Source organism: Gossypium hirsutum, chromosome D07 (genome assembly GCF_007990345.1).
Source record: "Gossypium hirsutum isolate 1008001.06 chromosome D07, Gossypium_hirsutum_v2.1, whole genome shotgun sequence".
Classification (NCBI taxonomy): domain Eukaryota; kingdom Viridiplantae; phylum Streptophyta; class Magnoliopsida; order Malvales; family Malvaceae; genus Gossypium; species Gossypium hirsutum.
In genome coordinates, this window is record NC_053443.1 from 28576031 (window position 1) to 28594164 (window position 18134).

At 33.0% G+C, this 18134-nt stretch overlaps 3 protein-coding genes across 3 annotated transcripts; 1 reads left to right on the forward strand and 2 right to left on the reverse strand.

Moving 5' to 3' along the window:
* The first annotated feature begins 1295 nt into the window (after window positions 1-1295).
* LOC107952737 (photosystem II reaction center PSB28 protein, chloroplastic) lies at window positions 1296-2825 on the forward strand. Its single transcript, XM_016887899.2, has 2 exons — window positions 1296-1660; window positions 2129-2825. Exons 1-2 carry the CDS (start codon window positions 1585-1587, stop codon window positions 2596-2598), a joined length of 546 nt encoding a protein of 181 aa, XP_016743388.2. The 5' UTR covers window positions 1296-1584; the 3' UTR covers window positions 2599-2825.
* A 92-nt stretch (window positions 2826-2917) lies between these two features.
* LOC107952736 (subtilisin-like protease SBT1.2) lies at window positions 2918-6027 on the reverse strand. The gene has a single exon (XM_016887898.2). It carries the CDS (start codon window positions 5492-5494, stop codon window positions 3116-3118), a length of 2379 nt encoding a protein of 792 aa, XP_016743387.2. The 5' UTR covers window positions 5495-6027; the 3' UTR covers window positions 2918-3115.
* A 2210-nt stretch (window positions 6028-8237) lies between these two features.
* Window positions 8238-11006, reverse strand: LOC121219038 (xyloglucan galactosyltransferase MUR3-like). The gene has a single exon (XM_041096468.1). It carries the CDS (start codon window positions 10345-10347, stop codon window positions 8608-8610), a length of 1740 nt encoding a protein of 579 aa, XP_040952402.1. The 5' UTR covers window positions 10348-11006; the 3' UTR covers window positions 8238-8607.
* Window positions 11007-18134: the final 7128 nt, after the last annotated feature.

Below are 18134 nucleotides of genomic sequence, written 5' to 3' on the forward strand. Positions count from 1 at the left end.
TTACTAATTTCATAATTGAGTTGATGTTGGTGATATCGATTAACTCGTGACACCAACTCAAAAACACTTAAAATATGTATTGATAGATATATATTTTTATATTTATTCTGGATTTGAATTAATTTTTATAGATTTATATGGAAATATAAAAAGCATTTCCATAGCAATATTTATTATTTTATAAATATATGGGTTCGTTTTCATTTTTTTGGAAAAAAAACATTCATGAAAATTAGTTAAAATTTTTAAAAATAATTTTTAATAAATGAAAGTAAAAGTATGTGAAAATTAGAAAATAAAAAAATTACAAAAAATGAAAAGCAAACGTTTCTTTTTAATTTTAAATAAATAGATTTTCATTCAAACCTATATAAAGGCAGAAAAATTTTAAATTTATTTACCAAATATGTTTTTTAATTTTAAAAAAATAGAAACTAATTTAAAAATAAAAAATAAATTGAGAAACCAAATGAAGTTGAACCAAATTGATTCAGAAGCTTGAATAATAATTGATTTAAAATTAATATTTTAAATAAATTGGCAGCCTCTCAAAATTAATAATTGAAATTAAATAATAATGTTCCAGAAAATTCCTGATTTCAATACATAAAATGTTTTTTATTGTTTAATCGTGTGCTAGAATGGTACACGAATGGGTGATTATTATTAATAAGCCCCACTTGGACTTGATAAATAGAGGTAGGTTAGGTTAGGGAGCAGCTTAACTTCACCCCCATCCTATTCCTATCCCTAGTCCTCTAACGCCCCACTAAAGTCCTCTTTGTACTGCTAAAAGATGAAGTCAGATGTCTTTCGCATCCATAACAACCGACAAAGGATGGTATGAAATAGGAATATCATCTCTTTTTATTACTTTAATGTTATATTAATAAATTTTCGTTACTTAATTTTATTAAAAGAAAATTAACTCTTGAGTTAAATTAAAATTTTTGAATAGTTTAATAATTTAAATTAATTTAAGTGAAAATTTTTGAATAATTATTAAAAAAAATATTTTGTTTTTAATTAGTAACAAAGGGTAAATTGATCCAAAATTTAAGGATACACGCATAATTTAAGATAATACCGTAATAAGATTACACCTATTCTATAATGTGAGATTATGAGATAACAAAATATTGAGAATCTAAATACCGTAATCTCATTCCAGAATGTAATATTATAGAACCTATTAAATCACTAATTTTCGGTTCGACTAATATTTTTTATTTTAATTAACAGATTATTAAAAATTATAAAAAAAGAAAAGAAAGACAAAATCCATTCAACTGGTTGTAATCGATTCACTCAAAAGTCGAAATGGGCTTACCGTTGATTGATTACCGGTGGGTGATATGGGTCAGCTCAGCTGGGTCTTCAATGCATAGAGCATTGATATTATTACATGGCACAAACAGTATTCAACAGGCAAAAGCCTATCATCACTAGTTTCAGTTGTTCAACTAATCCAAATTCTCAAAAATGAATGGCTATCTTTGTTACACACCCATCCCTCCCTATTCACTCACTATCTTCTACAACTAAAGCCCCTCTCTCTCCCTCTCCCTTCTCATACTCCCAACTATGGCAACTCTTCAGTCTCTGGCTTTGGCCTCTCCTGTCTCTCACTCTTTCCTCAACCAACCACGCTCTCTCTCTGGTATTTCTTCTTATACTTGTTCAATTTTCTACTAAAAAACACCCCAAATGCAAAGAATGGTAACTTGTCATACATATATAGGAATTTTTGATAATTTGGTTGCATGAGTATTTAAGCTTTAAATCACCGTTGGGTGCTTATCATTACTTTACACTTCCATTCTTCCACTTCAACTGCTTTTGCCACTCAATTTTCTACTACTGATTTACGTTTCTTTTATGTTTATGAGTAAGCTTTTACAATTGGTACCATTTTTCAAGAGTTAAAGCTTGGAGAGGCAATTCGTTGTGAAAATGGCAAGAATTCACTCAGTGATTTCTCATGTTCAACAACAAAGTAGCTTTTTGTGTTGATTGAGGGTTTATTAATGAGCTTTTTGTTCCTTGTAAGGGTATACTGAGATTCTTAAACATGTAGTGGAAGCTGTTTATGACCATCAAGTTTAACTTGTCCAATGTCTTTTTATAGGAATACCATCTTGGGTTGCTCACCGGAGCGCCAATTCACAATTCAATGGGCAATCTTTACAAGTGGCTCAATCGCGAATATCACCTACAGGATGGAACTCTAAGAGATGCAGCCCCATAGTAATGATGGTTAAACCAAAAATTCAATTCATTCAAGGAACTGATGAACAGACAATACCAGATGTAAGGTTAACCAAGTCCAGAGATGGTACAAATGGTATGGCTATATTCAGATTCGACCAACCGTCCGTGTTTGATTCATCTAGTGAAGTTGGTGACATCACTGGATTCTACATGATTGATGAGGAAGGAGTTCTTCAGTCGGTCGATGTGAATGCCAAATTTGTGAATGGGAAGCCTGCAGGTATTGAAGCAAAGTACATAATGCGAACACCACGAGAGTGGGATAGGTTCATGAGATTCATGGAGCGATATTCTAATGAAAACGGCTTGCAGTTCATCAAAAAATGAGGCAATTCTATTCTTCTTTCGCAATACTCTTCACTTTGATCTGTATCCCTCCTTAGTGTTATTTATTTTTGTTTGAAGTATAACTTGAAATCTCATGTAGCTTTTATGCAGATGGCTTATATTGGGTTAGATTCCAATGTAGGTTTCATGCAAATACCTCACTGCTTCCTTTTGCCCAACAAGCTTTTCTGTTTTCCCTTTTATTTATCATAAAATTGTTTACTTCATTTTCTTGTGTGTTTAGATGACTGCTAGTACTAGTTCCTTTGATATGGAAGATCTTTAGCAAATAATGCAGAGCTTGAAAGCCCAGTTTATGTATTTTAAACAGCAGTTGTTATTATTGCTTCACTCTTCATTTTGACGATGAAGAGCTTTTGGCAATACTGTTTGAATCTCACTTAAAACATGGTATATGCTCACCTCAAATATAGATAAACCATGCTTTTTTAAAGCTTTTCCAATGAGACATTAAAATAAGAACTAGAAAGAAAAAAGGTAGTTGGCTAAGCTGCTACTACTTCCAAGTGACTGAAATCGGGCTTCGAACCCTGTGGAAGCTATTGTGAGCATTCATCCATGTCAACTGCCCTTCTGCATAGCTTATCTTCTTTGTTTGAGTTTTCTTCCTTGATATTACCCATATTCTGTAACTCAAACTTTGATTGATATGCTTGAATATTAGCCTTCTAGGTTTGACCCTCACTTTGACTCCCTCAGGAGGCTTCACTTGCACTGAATACACAGAATTAGGATTCCCCACATTTGTTAGTCTCCTTGTGATCATCTTACTCTTCACCCCATGCTTGAAAGCTACAGAAATGGAGGGGTAGTTGAGGCTGAAACCCCTGTTCATCTTTAACTTCTCACTGCAACTGACATTCCTATGTGTGATTGTAAAGATTTCTGATCTTGTGTATCCGAGGGTGCAAAGATGAATGACATACTCATCTGGCTTGATATCATAGATCAATCCAGGGTCAATGGCTCTATTAGGGTTTACATGTCCTGCTCCAATGGCAAAAACAGCTGCTGGTTTGCTTCCATCCATTATTGGTTTTCCCCTATGGTCACTTGCATCAGCAGATGTCATTATTGCAGATTTAATGGCTGCTGGGGTCCACCCTGGGTGAGCTGAGTGAATCAAAGCTGCAATTCCACTAACATGAGGGCATGCCATGGAAGTACCCGACATGACAGTGAAATTAACTCTTCTAGTATCTTCTGGAAGGCCAGTGGGACCTAAGTTTTGAGGCCAAGCAGCAATGATATTAACCCCTGGAGCAATCACATCTGGTTTGAGGATTGTAGAATCATATAGGTTGGGTCCTCTGGCTGAAAATTGTGCTACTTCCGGTGCTCGCGACGTTCCTATGACAGTTCCACCGAATACGATTCGAGCTCTAGGATGACTGGTGGTGTCCATGTAAGTTTTTAGACGTACTGCCTCTGCATAACCAATCTCAGTTGCCGGTAAGACATGAGCATCAACCGAGTCTTCCTCGAGGTTTATCTCTGTATTGGCTAATATCATGGCAGCACCACCAGCTTCTTTGACAGCTACACCTTTTTCTGCTCTTCCATTCACACCTCTATCACAAACAACCATTTTGCCTTTAACTTTTTCTTTTGGAAGAGACCCTCTAAAGCAAAATTCACTTCCACTGTTCCCACCAGTGACATAGACCAGTTCAAGTTCCTTTTCGGCAATCGGTAAACTCTTCCCAGGGAACAAAGACTCGCCATAAACATATTCTCCATTGCCCATCCGAACTATAGCTGGAAACTTCCGATCGAGTGTGCTAGCACCAATGGTAGCAATCCAAGGAGCTATATTGGCAACTGAACTTTGAATTGGCCCATTGTTTCCTGCAGCACAAATCACTGATATGCCATGCTCGACTGCTCGGAAACTGCCAATGGCTATGCTATCATCAAAAAGTGGCAATGGGAAGCCACCTAGAGAAAGTGAAAGCACATCAACTCCGTCCACAATTGCAACATCAATTGCAGCTAGAATATCGGAGCTGTAACAGCCATTGAACCAGCAGACTTTGTACACTGCAATGTGGGCTCCAGGTGCCATTCCACGGGCCACACCGGCACCATTACCAAGCACACTTGCCATTGGAACAGAAACTCCTCCAGCTGTGGATGATGTATGAGTTCCATGCCCAGAGGAATCCCTGGGTGATATGTACTCATCAACCATGTTTTCTGATGGTGGCACTGAGGAAACATGATGACCTTTTATAAAGAACCTAGCACCGATGAGTTTACGGTTGCAACTTGTGGCCTTGAAGTTTTGCCCTTCTTGGCACATCCCTCTCCATCTTTTGGGAACCGGTGGCATTCCCTGGTCAGCGAAACTAGGACTCTCGGGCCAAACACCTGTGTCAAGCACCCCAATAATCGTTCCACGACCGAATCCGGATTTAACCCAAGCACCATCTGTAGTGGAACTAAGTCCCAAGAACTTGTAAGAGTAAGTAGTTTGAAGCTGAAGCAGCTGGTCAGGTCTGACTGCAACAACATCAGGCAAACCTCGCAATAACTCTATCTCGGTTTCAGTCAACAGAGCTGCAAACCCTTCCATGGCAGAACCATAAGAGTAAAGAAGACGAGACGAAGAGTCTTCCTCGGAGGAAAGAGTTTGATCAAGAAATGAGAGATGCCAAAGAAACTTAGTAGGAAACGAAGAACTGGTTACACCATGTGGGTGCAACTGAACAATGTAAGTGCGAAGAGTGTTTCCATATGCAGAAACCAAGTAGAAGCAAAGAGCTGAAAAGAAAAGGTGCAATTTGGGTTCCATAGAGAAGTAGAGACAAAGATAGTTGGAAGGTGAGGAAGGAAGTGGGGGGGTATTTGAAGGGGAAGAAGAGAGTTCAAACATGGCTTTGGGAACATGTTTGAGATGTAGGAAAGAATATGAAACTCGTGAAACATAAGAGCTCTTCCTCACGAGGATCCTTTGTTGTGGCTCTGGGTTTTTTCTTCAAGGAGCTGAGCTGAAATCCTCAGGCAGGCAGGCTCTTGGCCTCACGAGATGTTATGCTTGATTTTAATACATTCTAAAACCATCATCATTCTCTTCAAACGTCATTCCATCAAAGATTGAACGGCAAATTTATAAAAGGAAAAAGTGTGCAAGTACATGTAAACGTAGGAAATCGTCATTAAATGCTAGCTCAAGTGGCATTAATGCAGACGCCTTCAATGGCTCCTTCCCTTTTCCCCCACGTATTTAATTTTATTTTATTTGGGATTTTGCTTTGCCATCGTTCTAAGGTACTGAAATCCAGTAAAATATTATGGAAAATCTATGTGCAATGATGCAAAGAAACAACCAAATCCCAATCATTATAGCTTTAACCCATACACAGTTTCCTTTCCATGGGAAGCAGTCAGTGGCCGAAACCTACCAAACTCTTAATTTGGGAAATTCACTGAAGCAACTCCAAGTTATATAGGTTACATGGTGGTTGAACACACTTTTCCAAGAAATACCTATCTCATACCTTCTTATATTCTTCGCAAATTTGAAATTTAATCCTTATATTATTATTTACGATTTCCCTACTCTTCAAATCTCAAAATGTAGGTTCAATTATTAATATTGTTAAATTTATTAGTTCGACATTTTAAAATAATAATATATTTAACAAAAAAATCAATTAATAGTAATATAACTAAAAAGATGACTTTGTAATGAATTTAAATTTAACAAAATAAACTTTAATAGTTGAATCTAAATTTGAAATTTGTGAAGAATACAAAAACTTATGATATATTTTAACCCCAAAATAATTAAATATAACTTTTTAAAGTTAAATTCATTTTTTGGTACCTACGCTTAACTAAGAAGATAACCGCGGTTGAAAACGCTCAAGCCCATCATACGAGAACAACTTATGCTTCTTCTTTTTCAAATTTGTATCTGGCTACATCAAATAATATTTGACAATTTAAATATTAGAAAATCTAGAAATTTATAAAAATTATAAAAAAAATATTTTGTGTAAAAATGATTTTTTTATAAAAATTGAATTTTATAATTTTATAAAATATTATAAAAATTGTAAAAATGGATACCTTTTATATATTTTTATGAAACATTATTAATTTTTTTAAAATTTTTATAGTCTTTTTAATACGTTAAATTTTTTTACTTAAAAATTTTTTTTATAATTTTTGGATTGTGATGTCACTGATTTCACCATGTGTTAAATTTAGTCAACAACATAAAAAATTAACAATGTTTTCTTAGATACCCTTTTGTGTAACAAAAGCCACATATAAATACCAATTAAAGCATAAAATAAAAATAAACATAGTAAACAAAGTCTACTACCAATTTATTATCCCACGATTTTTAAATATCTAATATTTTTTTTTAAAAAGAGATAACACTAGACGATTACAATAACTAATTTATAAATTAAAAAAATTTAGATTTATTATGATTTTCAACCAACAAATCTCTAATCGAAACTGACAGAATTGCAAATAAACGGAACAAAGAGTCCCCTATATCAGTACATTTAACCATGTAATCTGCAACCCTATTTTGATCCCTCGAAATATGTCGAACACGAACCTCCCATCTTCACCGTAGCAATTGATATAATAGCCTTAATTCCACTAAGCTACTCATCACTCCTAGCATCCTCAACAACCATACGCTCCTCGACAATTTGAGAACCACCCTCCATAAGAGTTTTCTCTGGGGTCCTTTCAATGTCTGATTTTTTATAACTTAGCATCTACTTTTTTAGATCAAAACATCATGAAAATTTTATATTAAAAATTGAATTACATTTTACTCGTTTTATCCTAAAAATAGTAATTTAATTCATGTATGTTGAATCAAAAAGTAAATTAATTCTTTTGTTAAATAAATTTTACCATTAAAAATTGGTCCCTACAACATAAAGTACACATGACCAATTTTTAATAGTAAATTAATAGTAAAATTTTAGTGTGCACTTTATGTTTAATTGATCTATTAGCTATTCCGATTTCTAATTAAACAGTAAAACTGATTTTTGATAATAGAAAATCAGTTTTTAATAGGAAATAAGACCAATTTTTCTATTAAAAATTTTACTGTTTAATTGATCTATTAGCTATACCGATTTTTAATCATAGAAATGAATAAAACTTTTAACAGATATGATAAATTTACTCTTTAATTTAATATATAAAAACTAATTTTCCCAATAAAAAAATACAATTCAATACAACCTCCATAGTATTTTTGGGGGCCGAAGCCCATATGGTCATTTGCTGGCTCCAAAATCCAGTTACCAGCTTTGACACACTTCCTTCCTAGGGGTTAATCAAATCCAATTACCACAACATGTATGTAATACAAGCCTGTCTATCATATGACTGTTGGACAAACTTCTTAAACAAACAGTAAACCATGAACATAAATGAATGACAAGAAAAGGCTCAAAGTTTGAAAACACAGACAAAACACAAGGTGCACTACTATAACTAATAACCATTTAATGAATGCTTGCATGCTGAGGCAAAGCAAGATGTTCCACAAGGAAGAAGAAACCCAATGCTCAAAAAGTAATCAATATAAATTGTTCAACGTACATAAAAAGCCAAGTCCTGAATCCCCACAATGAAGCAAAAACTAGTTATTAGTTATTATTTCTTGTATGCATTGATAATACTGTAACATCTAAGCAGACAAACGGACAACATCTCAGCTATCATAACAAACATCAAAAAGAATCACTAACCAAAATACATAGCTCAAAAGCAGAAATTTTTATATTAACTGTTGTTTGGTGCAGAGAATATGTATAGATGTTTTAAACCTCGGGCCTAAGATGCTCAGTGGGTAATATCTATAGTTGATGCACAAGAAGGCCCTTACAAGGTTATACCTGTAAACCACCCAACTCAAAACAGGAACTCTTGTTTTGAGACTCTGGAGATTGCATTACAGCTTTGGTTGAGTTTCTATACTGCTTCATCAACTTCTAGTTATCATTGCTCTCTCTGCTCATTCTTCCAAGAATTTTTTGCAGCTTCTGCAGATTGATCTCTCTGCTCATCCTTCGGTTTTGAGAAGAAAGGATCCCATTCATGAGCTCCAACCTCTCGCTGTCCTTCATCTAACAAGTCATATTTCCAACTATTTTCTTCCACAAAGTTATCATATTCAGTACGACCTTGGATAATGTTCCTCCTCAACCTTGTTACTTTGTCAATGACTGCCTGTACGGCGACATCGAAAGCATCTCGAAGAGTCTCCAGTTTAGAGCGAGGATCTGCATATATCAGCCTAGGAATGAGATTTATGACTGTCTCTCTCATGATCTTCACTTGCTCAGGAGAAATTTGACTGAGCCTCTCCTCTATGCTAATATTCCTTTTACGGATATCATCTTCTGGGATGAACACTGAATAGGTGGTAAAACTTTTGGGAAGATGCCAAATGTACTGTGTGTATGCCGAGCCAGGATGGAAGAAGACAGGAATACAACCAGCCAACATTGAGTCAAAAGCAGATCGCCTCGTATATGAGTCTCCTTGAGGTTGTAGGCAGAAGAGGGAGCTCTGAAACATCTGCATTATGCTGCTTGGTGAATGACATTTGCTCTCCCCAAAATCACATTCCAACAACTTGCACACCTTTGAATTCCTACACTGATCGATAATCTGCCCCCTTATTGACTTTGGATTACCAGGACGAGGTGCACCTGCAAAAGAGAATAGCCACTTCCTCTCCAATTTTCTCATCCGATCTTGCCAGATAAACACTTCCTCATCCTTCGCAGGATGGAAGTAGGTTGGATATGGAATCCCAAAATCATTTGCATTCCAGGGGCTTGACTCAACAACAAGCATTGACATATTCCTTGCAGCAGGTAGAAACAGAAGCTTATTACCCCAATCAGATTCTTCATCACTCAATCTCCTGAAATCCCAGGTAATTCTACCAGCCACGAGAAAATGATCTTTCCCTCCCATTATACCCCACTCAGGCCTCTTCATCAGCCAATCAACCAAATCTAGCGAAGCAGCATCCCTTGTTGAGATATTATATCCCCAAAGATACCTTGCAATATCAAAGCCAGCATAAAATGGTACAAATATTGCAGCTGCGATCGAGGAATCATTGGTCAAGCACTCATACTGCTTCATACGATTACTGAATATCACATCCACTGCAAACTGATTCGTGGCATACCACCCGGTATTCTCAAATACCCCTTCAACATTCTCAAGTGGAGGACCAAGCCCTTTATTACTAGTAAATTTACACATATTAGTCCAAAGGCTCAAACTCCTACACTCCTTAAGCATATCCTCGTTAAACCTTGGAGGAAGTTTATGCACATAAATATACCTTCCACCACATGGATCGCTCTTATTTTCCACCGTCCTCAAAGCTCTCATAAACGGGTAAGGCACCACCTTTTCACCAGCTGTATCCTGAACAGGTTTCACAGGAGCGGGCTTCTCCTTCTCTACACGGGCATCGGTCACCGGGGAAGGAACGGACTCAACATTAACCAAAGGAGATTCTAATTTGACTGGTTGTAATGTAATCGACTCCTCAACTGTAGGGCTACTTCCTAGAACTACAAAATGGAAATACAAAAGCAAAATCCAGAAAAAAGCTGATAAAGAGGCTAAGAAACAGAGCCGGGTTTGTTGATTCTTAGGGGAACCCTTCTCCATCGCTTCTAAAGGACCCAGCGTCACTGGGCGGCGTCTCATCAGAGTTCAATAGCAAACTAATCAACAAATCCCCGCATAAAAGACACCTAACTTTCCCACCCGATTCAAAACTACTAAATGAAAAGGAGAAAATTAGAAAACCCTATGACCCTAAATCTCAATTATCAGTTTAAAATGTAAGTTACAGTAAGCCCTAAGCTTGGACCACAGATCCAAAACGGGGAAAAAAACGCTAGAAATTTATAACTGACCAAATAAGAAAATGCTATGGAGATTGAAATTAACGAGTTGAGAATACAGATAGATTTATTAGCAAGAATCAGGACATACCAAAAATGAGAGATTATCGCGAAAAGTGATCTGCTAACGGATCTATTGGCTAAAATTTATCAACTAAATTGAAGTGAAAAACTCGGATTCGGAGGAAAAAAAAACTTACTGGGAATTTTCCTGCAAAATATTTTGACTGGAATATGGAGCTGGAAAAGAGAAGTGAAAATGGAGAGCGCGTATTTAATGTAATGTTATAGAAGAGGGGGTGTTGCGGCACAAATTAGCAGTGTGCGCCGTGGAACTGTTTGTCTGTTGTCGGTAGCCGATGGGATCTCGCCACGTGGGACCATGTGATGACGTGTTCAAAATATGGAACGCTGTCAAATTCCTGAAATTTCGTTTGCATGGAAAATGAGGAAAGGCAATGAGCGGTTTCATTTTACCAGGAAAATGCGAATACAAGACAACTCAATACCGTACTAGCTGGGCCACGTGGGAGCATGTAATTGGAGTGAAGGTGGGACCACATAGAGAAAACTTCGCATTGAAATTGGAAATTGCAAAATTTGATGTAAAAAATTGGAAATTTCTGAAATTTACTTCTTAAGCTCACATATGATTCACCACTTTTCTAATTAATGTTGAAGCTTTTAATTTGGTTAATCAATTTCCATTTTAGTAATAATTAGATAAAATTCATTTATGTCTAATATAATATAATATAATAAAATATTATATTATATTATACCTTAAACACTAAAATATTTTAGCCTAATTTTTTGTGGTACAACTCATACAATGCATATTGAAATTATTAAAAATAACTAATAAATATTAAATTGAGTGAGATGCGGTGAGACGGTTATGAATATAACCGACATCTATGAAGATGATAGTAATATTTGAATTTTAACATCCATGGCGAAGTGGAATGAGACAAAGCATGTATCAAGGGTTTTTAGAATTTGAATATTAATATAGCAGTGTTTTACTTAAAAGATGATTGAGATTTTGCTCCTTTCGTATATCTATTTTTATATAATGTATTTGATTGAGTTAATATCACGATGCCAACTTTACTTAAAAATTATTTTTTAATAATATTTTTATATTTTACTATTTTTATATAAAATACTTAAAGAAAACAACTAAACATAAGATCTTTAAAGATTGAGAATACTTATTTATAAATATCTTATCACTCTACCTATGATTTAACTATTCACTAGTTTTTTTATAAATATAAAATTACTTTTTTGTCCTTTCACTCATGCCATGAGTTTGACAAAACATAGCAAACCTCATTTAAATAAAAATAGATCTAAGTTGGGTACATAGGTTGGATAATTTTTTTTATAATTTTCAAAAATAGATTATGATTTTTTGAAATTTTTCATGATTTTTTTTTGGATTTTTAATGTTTTTTTTTAATTTTTAAGTAAAATTTTTCATTTTTTACACATGGTAGCATGTCATTGGTTTATTTAATTTTTTTTAAATGAAAACTATTAAAAGAGCTAACTTGAGTGACGGAATGAAAGTAGAAAGAGCAAAGTGATTGAAATAATAATAAAATGACCAAAGTAAAAATTTCATTATAGTATAGGGTCAAAAATGGTATTAAGCCTTCTTTTAATTAAAACATTCATCTTTTTTTCTTTTTTCTTTTTTTTTTAATTTCTCAAAGTATCTCCCGGAGTAAACTTAGCAACTAATCCTCCGCATTTCATAGGTCCATTAAGGGGTAAATGTTGACCACGAGTTTTAAAGCTACCTCATACCCAAAGCAGAAATCGAATCCTCGAACACTGGTTAAGGTAAGAGAAACAAATAACATGTTAAAGTGCAAACATGGAAGCAAATATATTGCATTCTATTAGTGTGTGTTGTGTTCCATCAAAGGTATATTGGCATTCATGAATTTGGGTTAGTTTTAGATTTATTGTTAGGTGGTGGGTAGCATTAAATAATAAATCATAAGTTTACTTCTTAAACAAATTTCAAGTACTTTGACATCTTCATGCATATAAACTCTAAATATAACAAAATAAATCAATATTATAATATATTTTTTATACATATTTATACTCTCTCTTTTTGAATGTTTTCCGATGACATTCAAATTATATAATATAATCTGGTTGGGAACAAAAGTTGAACAAATACACATGAGAACGATTCTTTCACTATATATTACTACAAATCCGACCACACATGTATGTATATGGAAATTATGTATTTAGAAAATAGATGTATGTTTAAAAATAAATACAATAAATTATGAAATGTATGGTTTGAAACTAATTATTAATATTATTACGTTAAATATATACGATACTAAAATAAAAAATAGATTAAATTGTAAGTAAAATAAAATTTAAACGCATAAATACATCGAATAAAAATATTAAATGTATTACAATTTGTTTATCATGGTGTAGTAATAAACTGTAAGTTAGTGTCGAGTTGACTTGTGACACCAACTCAATTAACAATTAATGGAGATAATAAAGTATACATAATACAATTAAAATGTAAATATTATATTAAAATAATGTTTTGGTTTAGCCTTAAAGTTAATATTTTATTGACGGATAATATAATTTATTTTAATTATTAAAAAATATTTTCGTAATTTCATTGATCGGGCACGTATTCAATTAGGGACTTAAATAATAATATAGGTAGAATATATGTATGTATACATAAATGCAATCCTGGTGGTGTCTAGTTACAATACAACATTGATGGAAGAGAGGTAGAGGCAGGGAAAGTGGGGAAGCCAAGGTTTCTGGTTTGCTTTGAAACATAACTATGGAAGTTACATGGTATTGGGTCGACTTTCTTTTAAGATCGAAATTTTTTCATTTAGTTTTTTTTTTATAATTTATAAAAGTTTAAATTAATAACGGCAAAATTATATTTTAGCGCTTAAAATGGTAAAAAATTAATTTAACGTTTTAAAAATTATAAATATATAAGCTATTAGAATAATAAAATTATATTTTTATTATCGTATAAAATTTAAGTCTGCCCCTTAAAAAAAATTTACCTTGATTGCAGAAAATTTGGGAAAGTTAAATAAGGTTATTTTAACATTTATTTATTTCAATTATTACATATTTAGATATGAAGATTTCAAATATCATATATGTTATGATACAATTTGAAAAACATAGCAGTAAGGAGACAGTCCCAAATTGCGGATTGCTACCACCGCATTAGCAATGAAGATAATAGGCACAAAAATAAGAGGAGTGGAAGCAACACAATGGTACCAAACTCGGCTGCTCTCCTGCTCGTTGATCGTGGTTCTTCCCCTAACTTCAAGTCCCCGAAATACAGATGAACCCCTGAATTCTTGATCCTTACGTTACTCCCCAGCAGTACACTACTGTTGCTCCCTTGAACGTTGCTGTTGCTATACATGTTGATGCAGCAACAACGTTCCGGTGGGTCACTCAAGATGCCGCGACGGATGAAACATGTTGCCCCCACATTGCTTCCATCCAAGTTAATGCGATTCATTGACCCTAAGCTGATTCCTGGACTAGTCCCGCTTCTTGTTGTTGACATTGTTTGATTGTGTTTTGGCTGATAGCTTTGTTTGTGGATTGATAATAATAAGAGATTCAGAGTTGGTTTTCAATGCTTTTGCTTTGCTTGCGCTATGAATTGTGTTTTTTCACTTTTTGGCAACTACAAGATAAAGATAATGTTCCATGCTTGCATCGGGATGAGAAAAACCAACGAATGTCGACACAAAAATTTAAAAGAAAGGGATCTAAGAACCATTTGGGCGCCACAATTTCATGGATTGGATCATTTTAGAGGAAATCAACCCCAAGATGGATTCTTTTTAACAAGACAAGACTTGCCACTCAAACAATTAAAAGATGATTTCCTTTAACACCAAGGATCATCTTTTAAAGGGAAAATCAATGAATATTTGTCACAATCATATATTCCTCCAATAATACTCAAACAAGTTAATATGTAGTCTTTCCTTTGAATTTGTCCAAAAGTACTTAGTTGATATTTGAACTTGTATTGAGAGGCTGCTACATGTCATTCTAGGATTGGTCATCACTGCCATGTTAGCACAAATTAACGGTGTTAGTATGGAGGTGCTAACCTGAATAACAAAATACAAATTCACATATCAACTAAATAAAAAAAATTTAAATACTAACTAAATACTTCGACAAATTGAAAGGGCAAACTACGTATTAACTCATTGCTTCTGCATATTATTATTCTTTTCTTGTTTCTGGCCTCCCTGCAAACCTATGATGCCACTTATTCCTTATATGGCAGCCACCTAAAAAGTCAAGACTTGTCATCAATTTTGATCAATCAACCATCTAAAGTTCATTAAATCTTGCAACTCCAAAATCACTTTTTTTTGTCGAAATTAGAATTGTGCAAACTCTTGGTCTTTCTTGTCCTTAAGGAAACCGAATGAAGGTCAAATACAATTAAGACTAAGATTCTGGATTTGACTTTTTCATGGACAATGTCATACACATTAATCTATAACACATTAAGGCCATTCAGGGATCATGTCATACATATAAGCACAGCCTGCAGGGAACTTTGGGTTTAATTACACCAAGAAGCATTGCTGATGAGCTAGTCACTCTTCAACTGATGAGTTTAGCCAGTTTATTACTGTTATTCTCACTTACCTTACGTTCAAGCTCATCAGGAACAATAGGTGCTTGTGTGATGGTGTTACGTACTTAAAGTTATATATTCTTATGATTGCACTACATATGTCTTATGCATCGTTCCATGGAGGTCACATGTTAAAGTAGGAGCATTTCAGCTGCAATTTATGTGAAATGATATAAGCAACTATAGCAGACACTTAAATAATCTTATAAAACTCATTCACAACTACATGCCGACGACATAGACTGCCATGGGAGCTAAGGGGTCTTGGCCCTCCACAACTTTTTGAAATGTTCATTCAAATCCAAAGATGAACCAACTAATACGATACTCCTTTCCTTATAGGGCAGCAAAGGTACTATATAATGTAAGACATTTCCTTCTACTTGGAACTTCCCACACCTTCACACCATTATCCAATAAAAGTCTAAATGTATCATTGAGCCAACACATAGAACTCTTTAAGTTGTGGCCTATTAGTGGGATATTCAACTTTTTCAAGAATAGCCTAGGTTTAAATCAAAGTTATATATATACATATATATATATATAAAAGCCTATACACAAGAATTGGTCCAAAATCATGCTAATACCATCATTAAGAGATCAAGGAAGTCAATTCTAGGGAGGAGGGTGGGAATTAAAGTAATTATGCAAGTAATTTAACTCAAATCTAATCACTTTATGGTTTTTTAAACATGTTCAAACATTATTTAAGTTTTAAAATTATTTTTATGTAATAATAATATTTTAATTTTAGAATATATATATATTAGTTTTAAAATATAATTACATATTATTTTACTGAAATCATTCAAATAATCTGGAAATTTTATTGACAAGAGATAATTTCATATAATTTTATTGGCAATAGTATTGCGTAATAATTTTTGGACTAACATATTATATAAGATGATTTGATTTTAGATTTTGTTACTTGTTTGGAGAAATTTTTTTCTCAAGTATTATTGATAATTTTATAATAATTAATATTTTTTTAGAATTTAAAATAATGTAATTGTGGAATTATAATTTATACTACCAAACATGACATAAAAAATTACAATGTAATTATACTCTATTAGTGAAACATGTATAATTAGATATTTATGTAATTACTCTGTTGTGTTCCAAACACATCCTAACAGTCGTATGTAAATAAAGGAACGAAATGAGTAGAAATACATAAAATGGATCATATAAGAAGTGAAAATCAAAATACTAATGTTGAAACAAACAAACTTAAAACCAATATCTAAATCTGTCAAACTGTTGGGCTTCTCCAAATCAAAGGGATGTTGGTTGTTCCTATGTGTCGTCTCATTGTACGAGTTCAAAAAAGAAACATTGATCATGTCACGTAGGATTTACATCGAGAAACATGACTTTACCCTTATCAACTCAATCAGTTCTAACACCTGATGAGAGAAACAAGGGAATTTATTAGTAAAAATTTAAGCTATAAGAAATAATCCTCTTAATAGAGTAACCTTAAACTTTATATGAACAGTAAACAAACTTTTTATATTTTCAAATTAAATCCTTTTTGTGTTTCATATAAGTTAGCACAAGTCGTGGGTGCGAAAATCGTGTATGATATGTCTTGGTTATAACGAACTAAAAATTTAGATAGATCAATCCATGTGGGATCAATTCTGCAACCTATACTATGAATTTATTTTTAGTGAATTCGATACCCGCCACCCGCTTACCTCTCCCTCCATTATATATGTTAGTAGAATAAATAATATATTGTGAAATGACGAAAATACTCCTTCATGAGCCAATAACAGGATACCAAGTGCATAAAATCCCTTCACATACATGCTTTGGAATTCATATTCAACAACTTTAATTTATCTACATACCAAACATTAAATAAATTAAGATAATCAAAATCATCATTATTAATCACAAATTAATTAGATATAAATTATTAAATAAATAAATAAAAACTTTCAATAATTATTTGTATTTTATCGTTTAAGGCTTCGAATGGATAAACCTGTTCTTCCATTCTGAGATAAATGAATAAGATCTTCGATATAAAAAGAAATGTTATAAAATAGTTAACAAAGAAAGTAAAAGGAATAGGTTAAATTCTACTATTAGTCTCCATACTTTGTGAAAATTATGGATTTAGTCCATCTATTTTAATTTGATCATTTTTAGTCCTTGTATTTTAAAAAAAATAAATTTCAAATCCTTATCGAATGATAACAATTAAATTCATTTAGTTAAATTCCGCTATTCTCAAAATGATGTGACAAATTATCATATGTGTAATACCATATCAGCTTGTTATTTCGATATACTACTCAATAAAAATTCAGTTAATGGATTAATGATTGCCACTTACGTCAAGATTAAAATTCCAAAATTCGAAAAGTATAGGGAACTAGAATGGTCCAATTGAAGAATATGAAGTAAATCTATAATTGTACACATACTACAAGAGTAGTAATTAAATTTAACTGAACAAATTTAGTTGCTATTGTTTGGGATAGGACTAAAACCAAAATTTAAAAGTACATATATAGACTAAAATTGACCAATTCGAAAAGAAGAAAAACTATAATTGTTCAAATTAAAGTATAAGGACTAAATCAAAACTTTTGCAAAGTATAGGAACTAATAGCAAAATTAAACCAAAGGAATAAGAAATAGGAGAATAAAAATAGAAAGATGTATTTTTTTCGTCAAATAGAATATTTACAATGTTTCTTCAAAATCTATAGTTATAAACATAAGAATTATAAATGATATACAATTGTACACCTAAACTAGATCAAATTTCTTATCTTATTCGACATCCACTCCACAATAATAAAATATTGATACAGAATTTATAATATTTGTAAAGAAAATGTTTTTGAAGA

Coding starts and splice junctions, on each gene's coding strand:
- LOC107952737 (XM_016887899.2), top strand. CDS start 1,585: ATGGCAACTCTTCAGTCTCTGGCTTTGGCCTCTCCTGTCTCTCACTCT. Junction 1,661..2,128: donor CCAACCACGCTCTCTCTCTG/GTATTTCTTCTT, acceptor GTCTTTTTATAG/GAATACCATCTTGGGTTGCT.
- LOC107952736 (XM_016887898.2), bottom strand. CDS start 5,494: ATGTTTGAACTCTCTTCTTCCCCTTCAAATACCCCCCCACTTCCTTCC.
- LOC121219038 (XM_041096468.1), bottom strand. CDS start 10,347: ATGAGACGCCGCCCAGTGACGCTGGGTCCTTTAGAAGCGATGGAGAAG.